Source organism: Lacerta agilis, chromosome 13, assembly GCF_009819535.1.
Source record: "Lacerta agilis isolate rLacAgi1 chromosome 13, rLacAgi1.pri, whole genome shotgun sequence".
NCBI lineage: Eukaryota > Metazoa > Chordata > Lepidosauria > Squamata > Lacertidae > Lacerta > Lacerta agilis.
In genome coordinates this window covers 3,941,956-3,954,225 of record NC_046324.1, presented here as the reverse complement: position 1 = coordinate 3,954,225, position 12,270 = coordinate 3,941,956, and the positions used below count along the sequence as shown (strand labels likewise).

The window sequence follows — 12,270 nt, the reverse complement described above, 5'->3', positions numbered from 1 at the left end:
TTTGATGGTGTTTCCTGCTTGGCAGGGGGTTGGACTGGATGGCCCTTGTGGTCTCTTCCAACTCTATGATTCTATGATTCCCTAAGTCCTGTAGCTTCCACACTATCTGCAGCCTCTTTGTTTCGTTGGTCCTTTTTATGTTCTAGGGACCGTTTATTTTTGGAGTCTGGGGAGAATCTTGTAAGTCTATTGACTCCCTTAACTGAGTCATAGTCCCCCTTTTTCTGTGGGGTATGTAAATTGGGTCTTGTTGCTATGAAGATGGAGGTTCCACTCCTCTGGAGTTTGCTGTTCTTAGGCGAGCTCTTTATTGCACCAAAGTAATTGTTGTTCATTATGCTTGTTCCTTGGGTCTTAGTTTGCACAATGGAGGGCACATACTGTCTTTAAAATCTCTTGTCAATAATATTTGGTACTTTGCCAAATGATCTTGCATGTGCAAAAGCTTAGTTCTGTTCTGGTGAAACGTGATAACTAATCTTTTATGGTAGTTGTCTAAAATTGATTGTTCACAGTGGAGAATTTGGCTCACAAGAAATACAAGACATACTAGGGGACACCCAAATATCCTGGCTAACACACCACCAATTGCATGCCCTTAAAAAAAAAACACAACCCAGTAGTAAAATCAGCAGCAACTGATTTTAGGCCCTTGATCACATTTGAAAATCTTCTCCTAACAACAAAGGGACAAGGCAAAGGGATGGTATCCACAATATACAAGATAATGTTCCAAAATCCTACAAGCTCCCTCGACACAATCAAAAGACAATGGGAGCACGACATAGGCCATTAAATTAACCCCACCCAATGGACTAGAAAGTGGTCTAAACCTCCCTTTAAATCTATCTCAGCCAAAAGAAGGGAACTCACACTGAAACTCACGTACAGATGGTACTTAACACCACGGAAACTAGCGCTGATACACCCAGGAATCTCACGAAAATGTTGGAGAGACTGCACCTCTACAGGCACATACCTCCACATGTGGTGGGAATGCTCCCAAATCCAACCCTTCTGGACAAATGTCCTACAAGTGATATGCAAAATAACTAAACAAGTATTATAACTCACCCCAGAACTGGCCCTACTGAACATTTCCCAAGATCATAATGACCACTCACATTACAAATAGCTCTCAGCAGCCAGAAGCCTCATAGCCAGAAACTGGAGAGATCTGTCAGGAGTGAACATGGACAACTGGTACCAAGTCATATGGGAAACAGCCTTACTAGAAAAGCTAACCAACAAACTGAAACAGATACGGGGATAAATAGAAGAGGACACCTTCACCCCAGTATGGCTTCCCTTTATCACATACACAGCCCAACAAGACAGCAAGAACCCACCAACAGCATAAGAATCAATTTGGCATACTTGACCCAACAAAACCTCCTCCCCTCCCAATTGCAACCAAACCACACTGCAGGCAACCACAGACAGCCAACCACACCTTGCCCCCCCTCCCTCCTATTACTGAGGAAATGTAAGCAAATAGAAAGAGAACATATCCAGTTGATGCTGGCACAACCCCCCCACACACACACTAAGTAGAAGAATATAAGCTTTACCACCCCACCCCACCCTTCTCTTCCCAACCTTATACTGCATAAAACACTAATGTCTCACAACAAATGTAACTGATCTGTAGAAAACACAACCTGAAAAAGAGACAATGCACGTACTTTTGTAAACTAAGAAAACCTTTAATAAGAATTATTAAACAAGCACACAGTCTGACTTTCTGTAAGTCAAAGCTACTGTTAATTCACTTCTGTTATTCCGTCATAGGTTGGGAACATGTTGAGGACCACAGTAGCTATCATTCCTGGCTGCTGGGCACACTGCCTAGGGCTGATGGGAGTTGGAGTCCAGCAAAATATGAAAGGCCACAGAGCTTCACTGGGGAACACAACTTACGGTCATCATCCGTGTGCAGCTTTGCCTTTAATTTCTCCATTTTTTTTTCATCTCGCAGCAGCGTCCGATCTTTCTTCAGGGTCCCCGTGCCCTCCTCTTTCTTTTCTTCGTTGCTCTCCTGGATTAAGGAGTATTCTTCGTAGTTGGTTATTCCTGGAATTGCAAGAACAAACTAAGCCTGCTTATTCAACGCAGCTATTTGGTCCGAAATCACATCCTCATCGAAAGCAAGCAAGAAAACACCAAACACTGTTCTTTTTGAATGCTGCTGCTCTGCCACGGGGAACTCCATGGCCTAGTTTAGATGTAATGCTAGTAGTGTTTCTCAAACTTGGGTCCTACAACTCCCATCATCCCTAGCCAGCAAGACCAGTGGTCAGGGATAATGGGAGTTGTAGTCCAACAACAGATGGGAACGCAAGTTTGAGAAACACTGTCCTAAAGTCTGTTTAAAAAAGAAAAGGCCTCACGGGCCAATTTAGAAGATGAGACTGGGCCCACGTTCTCCACAAGGCCTGCATGATCATCCCTTCTCCTCCTTTCTCCAGTACAGCCACAAGGAGGAGTCTGGTAGCTTTCACTTCTCTTTTAGCATCCTTTCTTTTCTTCTGGAGTTGTTACTCCTACCAGGACGGGCAGTAAAAGGTGAGGTTTAGGCCTGGGGACCCCCAATGGCTATTTCTCCTCACAGGAAACTCTGTCCTAGGAAATGGCGTTACTGGCACCCTTGGCCTCACCTATCCGGCTGCAAATGGTCACCAGCAATTCTCCAACGGTTTTAGAGTCGTCCACCATCACCGTCTTCACCGACCCGTCCAGCATCCGGATCTTCTGCGGCCTTTGCTTCTTCTTGTATTCCAAAATATCCTAGGAAGTGAGTCACAGGGACACTTTTAAGAACAGTCAGGGGCAGACCCAGCCGACCCTCCTAGGAAGCTAGTGAAGTTCTGAAAGGGGCTGGGTTTGACCCTTCCTCCATGGCACTTCCCAGGATGCAGACCCCTTTACGTCAAGCATCACCAGGCTACACTAAGGCGACTTGAAGTCATTCCAACTGACCACAATTTCTGATTTGAGGAATTCCCTCCTATCCCAGACCCCGACCCCCAGGTTTCTCCAGCACCTGCACTGAAGATGCACGTTTATCCCAACCTTTGACAGCCGAGGGATATCTTTTAGATCCCACCCTAGTCTTCTGTGGTAAACTGTTTTAAACTGATTTTAACATAGTATTATTATTTCTTTGTAACCCAGCCTGGGACTTTATGGTGAAGAGTGAGTAAGAAATCTTAATGAATGAAGTCAATCAATAAACCTGAGGCTGTAGGGGGTTGACTCCCAGAAACCTTCCCAATGCCACAAGGGCTTTCCGGGGGTGCCTTAAGGAAATGCGCACAGATTCACCGGCCTTCCTGAGGAGGTTAAAGGTAAAGGTAAAGGGACCCCTGACCATTAGGTCCAGTCACGCACGACTCTGGGGTTGTGGAGCTCATCTCGCGTTACTGGCCGACGGAGCCGGTGTTTGTCCGCAGACAGCTTCCAGGTCATGTGGCCAGCATGACAAAGCCGCTTCTGGCGAACCAGAGCAGCACACAGAAACGCCGTTTACCCTCCTTCCGGAGTGGTACCTATTTATCTACTTGCACTTTGGCGTGCTTTCGAACTGCTAAGTGGGCAGGAACTGGGACCGAGCAACGGAACCAGGTGTGGATGTTTGTATGGAAGAGCTATGAACTGCATCCTATCCCAGAATTCAAACAAAATCCTGGCCTCAGAGATGTTAAGTCTGTATCATTTGCTCTGAAGGCTCTGGAGGGTGAATTTAGTGCGGGGGAATCCCTAAGGGTACCATTCTAGTCCTAGTCAGAGTGGAGCCATTGAAATGAATGAACTGAGGTTAGTCGTGTCCATCAACTTCAATGGATCTACTCTGAGTAGGACTAGCATTGGCTACAGCTCTAAGTGTAGTATCCAACACTGATACTGTGCTTGCACATCAGAACTTCCTCCTCTTCTCCTCTGCCCTGCAGCCCCTGTTGCCACAATTAAAATGTGTTATGTACTTTTAAATGTGGTTTTAGGAAGTTGGCAGCCCTAGTAAGCAGAAGCACTAGGGCCAACTAGTGTACTTGGCAACCCAAACTGGGTCCGTATCACTGTGGCCCCTCAAAATCTGCTCCAGAGGGTTGGGGGACCTTCTGGGACAAATTTTCATACAATTGGGGCTGCACGGCAAGAAGAAAGGAAGGAAAGTCCTGTTGCCCTTGCAGAATTCTGCAGGTACAGCAGTGGATACAACCCCAAGGAGATTACACAAGCCTTCTTTTAAATGATCAGCACTGTATTTTCTGAAACCTTTTCCATTCTAAAAATCATTCACACTCTGGTAATGTTGGTGAAATCTTCTAAAACTATAGGCCCTAACAAAGTTTTGTGGAGAATTTATAATGTAAGAGTGGACTTGCTAACACCCACTTAGTCTAGCCTCTTTTTTTCCCTTTACAGAGGCTACCCAGATGCTTCTGGAAAGCCAAGGAAGGCAAGCAGGCGATAACCCAATCCTGCAGTATATTCGCAACACATTGTGTTCAGAGGTCAACTGTCCCTGCACATGGAGGTTCCGCTTCTACCATGACTCACAAATGTTATAAGAGGAGTCTCCTGTGACTAGCATCCAACGCCATACTCCTCCTCCTGGACGTGGAGTCTCTACCTAGCCCTGCTGCCTGAACAGTCACCAACAGATCACCCCCCTTCTCCAGATGTCTGGAGGCGGTTGGAGGATGGATGGCGGCTAACAGATTGAGGCTGAATCCTGTCAAGACAGAAGTGCTGTTTTTGGGGGACAGGAGGCGGGCGGGTGTGGGGGACTCCCTGGTCCCGAATGGGGTAACTGTGCCCCTGAAGGACCAGGTGAGCAGCCTGGGAGTCATTTTGGACTCACAAGTCTCCATGGAGGCGCAGGTTAATTCTGTATCCAGGGCAGCTGTCTACCAGCTCCATCTGGTTCGCAGGCTGAGACCCTACCTGCCCACGGACTGTCTTGCCAGAGTGGTGCATGCTCTAGTTATCTCTCGCTCGGATTATTGCAATGCGCTCTATGTGAGGCTACCTTTGAAGGTGACCCAGAAATTACAACTAATCCAGAATGCGGCAGCTAGACTGGTGACTGGGAGCGGCCGCCGAGACCACATAACACCAGTCTTGAAAGACCTACATTGGCTCCCAGGATGTTTCCAAGCACAACTCAAAGTGTTGGTCCTGACCTTTAAAGCCCTAAACGGCCTCAGCCCTGTATATCTGAAGAATCATCTCCACCCCCCATCGTTCTGCCCAGACAATGAGGTCCAGCGCAGAGGGCCTTCTGGTAGTTCCCCCACTGCGAGAAGCAAAGCTACAGGGAACCAGGCAGAGGGCCTTCTTGGTAGTGGCACCCACCCTGTGGAACGCCCTCCCACCAGATGTCAAAGAGAAAAACAACTACCAGACCTTTAGAAGACATCTGAAGGCAGCCCTGTTTAGGGAGGCTTTTAATGTTTAATAGATTGTTGCATTTTAGTGTTCTGTCGGAAGCCATCCAGAGTGGCCGGGAAACCCAGCCAGATGGGCGGGGTATAAATAATAAATTATCATCATCATCATCATCACAGGAGCCCACAGATCTCAGCCGTACCCCATTCCGCAGCATGTAGTAATCGAGGGTCCTCCCGGCTTCCAGCCAAATGCCTTTCCGTGGATCTTCATCGGACAGGAATAACCCATAGTCAGAGGCTGGGAAATGAAAGGCAGAAATGGACAGACTGCAGAGCAAATAGAGTGCATTCCAAATGAAGGCCCCTCCAGCTTCTGCCCTCCCCCTGCAGCTCTCTCCCCCGCACCCCCCTCCTCCTCTTCCTTTCTTTCCCATAATTGGCTCACCTACCTCAACACAGTTCAAAGCACGAGAGGAAGGGAAAGTGAACACTGTATCTACAAAAGGGGGCCATTACAGTGTTCATGTTTAAAAAAAGAAAAGATAAAGAATTCTCAAGGGCTGAAGTATTTAGTCATAAGACCCCAAACCAGGAACTTTAACATTCCTGTGACTAGAGTTCTGGTAAGAGCCTCCTGGATCAGGCCAGTGGCTCATCTAGTCCAGCATCCTGTTCTCACAGTGGCAAACCTGATGCCGCAATGGGAAAGCCAGAAACAGAATCCAGACACAAGAACATTCTCCCCTCCTGGGGGAGCAAGTTCCATGGTTTATGCGCTGCATGAATAAGGACTTTCTATTATCTATCCTGAAGCTTACAAAACGCAGCTTCTTCACGAGTTCTAGTGCTATGACAGAGGGAAGGGGAAAAGAATTCTCTATGCACTTTCTCCATGCCATGCATAATGAACCTTTTCCCAACTCCACAACCTCCTTTTTGAGGTGAGGCGGCCAGAACCGCATGCAGCATTCCAAATGTGCTTGGTCGCACCACGGTTTCCTGCTGGCAGAAACTGACAATGCTGCAGCAAACGCTGTAACCAAAGGGACATCTGCGGAGGAGCATCCCGAGGGTGAGGTGCCCAAAGGTCACGGACATGGCGCTGCTGGGACCGCAGGAGACGAAGGCCGAAACGGCAACGCCAAGAGGCAACGCTCCAACGGCGGCACTTTAATCACTCGCTGCTAATTAATGAAGGCTGCATTCAAACGTAATGAACCAAATAATACAAAGTAGTTTAGAGCTAATGCTTCCACTCCATCAGCGTCTATTAATCTGGCTGCTCAGCGGATGCCCTTGCGGAGCCTGCTTGCAATGGAAACGGTTTAAAGGGAGGGGCAGAAATTCCCAGCTTGGATTCAAAGCTCCCGGGGAAGCAACAATTAGCTCCAAGATTGCATTGCCAATCAAGGCCCCATCTTGTCCGCATTATGGCATTGCTAATCTTGAATCCCAAGTTAATATGAACTTGCCTGTGGCCGCCCAAGGCAGCTTTGCTGCAATTTGCCAGCGATTGGTTGCCCTAAAATAAATCAAGTTTTCCCATTGCCCTGGAAACCGACATTATTTGCTGAAGATGATAAATACATAAACACGTTTGTTCTGAGTGGAAATGAGCAAAAGAGGGCCTTTTCACAATCACTTTTCCCCTCTTAGAGAAAGTGGCAGCCCTTTGGGTAATTTTGCACTGGGGGTGGTGCTGCAAAAACAAGGCGGAAGTGTTAACCCACTGGGTGGGTGGCAATGTAAAAGGAGAAGTTGTGAGAGCAATCAAACCGCACTGTAGCAAGGCTTGCCTGCCTCCGCGACACATTTTCTCCCTCCCCATCTACTACACACACCCTACAGAGTGAAGACAATGCATTTGCCCTCACTTCAGGGACATTACTCCATAAGTCCAATAAAATACCTGGCACTATTATTTATTTACATTCCATGTTTCTCCCAGAGCCAGGACTCAAGGCAGCTCACAAAGATTAAAACACAGAAAGGTAAAAACACACAGCAGATAACAGTTAAGAAGTATTTGAACGGTAACAGAATTAAAGCAATATAAAAACAAATCTATTAAAACACAAGTAGCAAAGAAGAAGAAGAAGAAGAAGAGTTTAGATTTGATATCCCGCTTTTCACTACCTGAAGGAGTCTCAAAGCGGCTAACATTCTCCTTTCCCTTCCTCCCCCACAACAAACACTCTGTGAGGTGAGTGGGGCTGAGAGACTTCAGAGAAGTGTGACTAGCCCAAGGTCACCCAGCAGCTGCATGTGGAGGAGCGGAGACACGAACCCGGTTCCCCAGATTACGAGTCTGGCCTCTCTAGGGAGGGAGTTCCAAAGTCTGCGAACAGCTGCTAAGAAGGCTCTCTGAGACACCGTGGCCTTTCCATGCTCATTATGTGAGCCTTGACTGCTGATCAGGACACCCACTGCCTTATCTGGAGTGGGGAACCATGTGCCCCTCCCAATGTGGATGGACTCCCATCAGCCCCAGTCAGAAAGACAGCAGCAGTTAGGGATGGTGGGAGCTGCAGTCCAACATCTAGAGATGGGGTGGAGAACTGGACCTGGTGGAGCAGCCCAGATCATTATCTCTCCCACTTGCCGTGGACCAAGTATGAAACATATGTGGAGGTGCCCACAATGATGTCTTGTGACCCTTCCTTGCCCACAGAGTTTGAAATCAAGCTGTGTCGGCCCACAAAGTGAGGCCATTCAGCTAATCGGCGGGTCTTGTGAAGCACTGCAGAGTGCTTTGCAGGTTGGCTGTGCATGCAAACCCCACTTCAGCTAAGCCAACTCTTTATCTGCCCCATACCTGACATCATGTTTCGGACTGTAACTCAAATGTGGGGTTTGCCAAAACCAACCTTGTCCAGTTTGAGCCTCTGGCACTCGCTCACGGATAACACGGCAGGCATCGTACACGGCTGTGGAGGGCTCAAACTGCATCGTCTTGACAACATTGCACTGGCGGATGCAGATCTTCAAGGACAGAGCAACCATCTTGCCAGATCTCTTGCAGGTTTCTCTTTACGTTACCTTGAGCAGAAACGAAACAAGTCACATTAGATTGCTGTTGGTTTTTTTTAAACAACCCTGTCCTTTTGAAATCACAGGACAGCTAAACTACATCTTCCATGGTAGCTTTCTGTGTCTGCTAATATTTTCTGAAATCACGGGGACACAGGGAACTGCCTTTGAGGTTCTCCAAAGGAAGACAGTGAGCATTCCCATCACCAGTTCCCTAAAATCCTCCATCATTTATTATGTGGTCACAGATACACTAAAACAGTGTGTGCAAGGAATAAAAACACGAGCATTAAAACATATGCTTGTTTAAAAAACAGTATGATACAAAGGATAAAACATGCACACATGTATACTAGAAGGAGAGTCACCACCCCCATTGTTCAGCCTGGACACTGAGGTCCAGCTCCGAAGGCCTTCTGGCAGCTCCCTTGCTGCAGGAAGTGATGTTAAGGGAAACAGGCAGAGGGCCTTCTCGGTAGTGGCACCCACCCAATGGAATGCCCTCCCATCAGATGTCAAGAAGATAAGTAACTAAACGAACTTAAAAGGCATCGGAAGGTAGCCCTTTTCAGGAAGCTTTCGGTGTTTTATGTTTTGTTTTCTTCCTTTATATTTTGTTGGAAGCTGCCCAGAGTGGCTGAGGAACCCCAGTTACAAGTAGGTAGCTGTGTTGGTCTGCCATAGTCAAAACAAAATAAAAAATTCCTTCCAGTAGCACCTTAGAGACCAACTAAGTTTGTTCTTGGTATGAGCTTTCGTGTGCATGCACATCATTCGTATAGAAATGCAGTGCATCTCTCCATTACAGGGAAGCCTGTGACCAGGTGCCTGCTCAGTCTGCTGCCCAGATGGTGCCAGCTGTTGGGGGGCAACTTCAAGGTACCGCTTGCTCTCCCTTCACGGGGTCCTTGATCTTTAAGCCCTTCAACTGAGGACACTTTCAAACAGAGGACTCTCCTCTCCTCCTCTCCTCTGTAAAGTACAGCACAGTCACAAATCCCACTCCTTCTGCCTTGCTTGCCATCTATGCAAGGGGAATGGCAGAGGGCAGACACCCTAAGCCCAGAACATGTTAGAAGAGCTTTATATAAAGTGTCATAAAGTGACATGTACTTTCCCCCATTTATTTGTTTTGTAGCACAAGAATATCTTTAATAAAAAAAACTAATAAAAAAACTCAAATAAGCACCATCAGTGCAGTTTGGTCACTTCACAATGAGCCAATTTTAGGCTACACTACAGCCATATTATTATATGAAACAAAAGATAAGAACATGAGCTCCAAATTACAAGTAGAGTGAGAGTATCATCTTACAAGACCTTTGAACAACGAAGAGGGACTTGGCCACTAACACTGTTATTAATTTGTTTGTATTAGCCGTGAAATATTCTAGGTACCATTCCTGTACCCTTCCAGGGGCCTTCGCATATGGGGCCAAATTAGCCTCTCTACAAAGATCACATTAAAAAGGGATGTGAGGCTGGATGTAGTTTTTGCTTTTGTGTCATTTTGGAGTCTGCATAAAGGAACAACAATGTTGTCAGAAGCATGCAAGCCCCCAAGAGACCTTGGAGTTATCCATGCCCCTTCCTTGAGGTCTGAGACTTCCTTCCAGCCCCACTCCCAACTCACATGAGACCACTGGAGGAGGGAAGGCAGTGGAGGGCCAGACCTTTGCTGCAAGAAGCATTGTCAACTCATATGCACTCATGGGGGGGGGTGTCTGCAGGGATTGTTTGTGGGGTGAAGAGAAAGAAACCCTGAAAGGGATAGAAGGCCAGCTTCTCACACACACACAAAAGAGAAGAACAGTGCATGTCCATTTTGCCTAATATACTTCAGGTCCTACAAATGCTAGAAACTTAACTCTTTTAAAAACAGAGAAAAGCTTGGAAAATTTATTTATCTAGAGCATTTGTACCCCGCTCTTCAGTCTGAAAGCCTCACAGAGTGGCTTTGTTGTTGTTCAGTCGTTCAGTCGTGTCCGACTCTTCGTGACCCCATGGACCAGAGCACGCCAGGCACGCCTATCCTCCACTGCCTCTCGCAGTTTGGTCAGACTCATGTTGGCAGCTTCGAGAACACTGTCCAACCATCTCATCCTCTGTCGTCCCCTTCTCCTTGTGCCCTCCATCTTTCCCAACATCAGGGTCTTTTCTAGGGAGTCTTCTCTTCTCATGAGGTGGCCAAAGTACTGGAGCCTCAACTTCAGGATCTGTCCTTCTAGTGAGTACTCAGGGATGATTTCTTTGAGAATGGATAGGTTTGATCTTCTTGCAGTCCATGGGACTCTCAAGAGTCTCCTCCAGCACCATAATTCAAAAGCATCAATTCTACGGCGATCAGCCTTCTTGTATGTAAGAGTGGCTTACATACAATCAATTAAAACAAGACAGTCCCAGCCTGCAGACTTACAGTATAAAACAAGTGGCACACGAAGAAGGGGATGGAATATTTAACTCAAGACACCAATTCTTAAAACAGTTTTTATAATGGCTGGCACAGTTCAGGGACAGTTCAGCAAAACCCTGCTTCGTGATATGGGGGTTAATATTCACTGTCCTGCAGGTGAACACCCATGGATGCATTAGCAACACAAACGCCAGGAGCATATCAATGTCTGGAGCAGGAATGGGAGGCCTGAGGCCCTCCAGACATTGCTGGACCACAACTACCATCATCTTTGATCACTGGCTACGGATGATGGGACCTGGAGTCAGTAGCATCAAGCTACCCACCCCTGGCCTGTCTGGAACCAGCTAGGAACATATTTTTCTTAATGTTGATCTCTGAACACTCAATTACCTAGGAAATGTAAGCTAGAAACCAAATACCACCCCACTTTTAAAAACATGACTGAATGGGATGCCAGGACAGTTTGTTACTCAGAAAGAATGTAAAAAAAAAAAAAACCTCTGAAGGCTTTTATTGTTTTCAGGGTCCCCCCTCCCACCCCACCCCACCCCCCAGAGCGATTCACTTTATAATTTCCAACAGCTGGCAGAATGGCCCCCACCACTTGCAAGAACAAAAATCAGATCTGGGGACCGTGCCCTGCAAGGAAAGGAACAGATGAGCAACAGCCTTCGCTTCTCTAGAAACAGAGGGAGTATTCAGGCTTGACTCCCTCTTAGTGCCAGAGCAAAGGAGGTTCCCACAGCCAATGAAGAGGCGTCAAATGAGTTCAGACTTGAAAGACAGCATAAATATTGATTGCATCTGTAATAATACATATAATGCAATTCTGCCAAAGGGCTGGAGCTGGTCCACAAATGGGTGGGAGAGGACAATATTCCCCTCTCCCCAGTTAAAAAAAAAATCTTTGCAAGAGTCCTGCAAGGCTGCTTGGGCCGAGAGAGGTGGTTTATTGAGGGTATGAATGTGGCAGCAGGACTGCATCAACTTGCAAAAGTACCTAGCTCCTGCAAGTACTTTATAAATAGAGTGACTGGCCTCAAATCCCTGGCTGTGGCTGTGCAGGGATTTCCCTAGCTGAAGGGGCTTCCTGCTTGGGTTATCCTGTTCACATGCCAGGGAAGTAGCAAGATGGGATTGATTAAGCTGTGTGCATCAGGATACCCCTTGCTCAGAGTAAATAAAAGGCAGAGAGTCTTGGCTTATTGTTACATGCAATTGCTGCCAGCAGGTGAGAGCAATGCCTTTCTGTACATGCTCCAAGACCCTTTAATCTATTTTTGCTTCATATTCTCAGGCACTGAAAACACATCCCAATCCCAAGCTGCATGGAGAGAGGAGGGGTAGAATATGCTAATAGAATTCTAGTATAGTAATGGCCTGGATTGGTTCTCAGAGCCTGAAAAGAGCTGTCTGCCTGATACCATCCTG

General features: G+C 46.9%; 1 protein-coding gene across 2 annotated transcripts in view; it reads right to left on the bottom strand.

The window, feature by feature from the left end:
• LOC117056322 (talin-2) overlaps nucleotides 1-12,270 on the bottom strand; it is a 154,503-nt gene that overhangs the window by 74,636 nt on the left and 67,597 nt on the right. For both annotated transcript variants that reach the window (XM_033166532.1, XM_033166533.1), the window contains exons 2-5: nucleotides 8,261-8,432; nucleotides 5,594-5,691; nucleotides 2,658-2,787; nucleotides 1,921-2,073 (exon numbers count right to left, since the gene is read on the bottom strand). In XM_033166532.1, coding sequence (XP_033022423.1) covers nucleotides 1,921-2,073; nucleotides 2,658-2,787; nucleotides 5,594-5,691; nucleotides 8,261-8,396 — 517 coding nt within the window. In that variant the 5' untranslated portion in view covers nucleotides 8,397-8,432. The remainder of the gene's footprint in view (nucleotides 1-1,920; nucleotides 2,074-2,657; nucleotides 2,788-5,593; nucleotides 5,692-8,260; nucleotides 8,433-12,270) is intronic.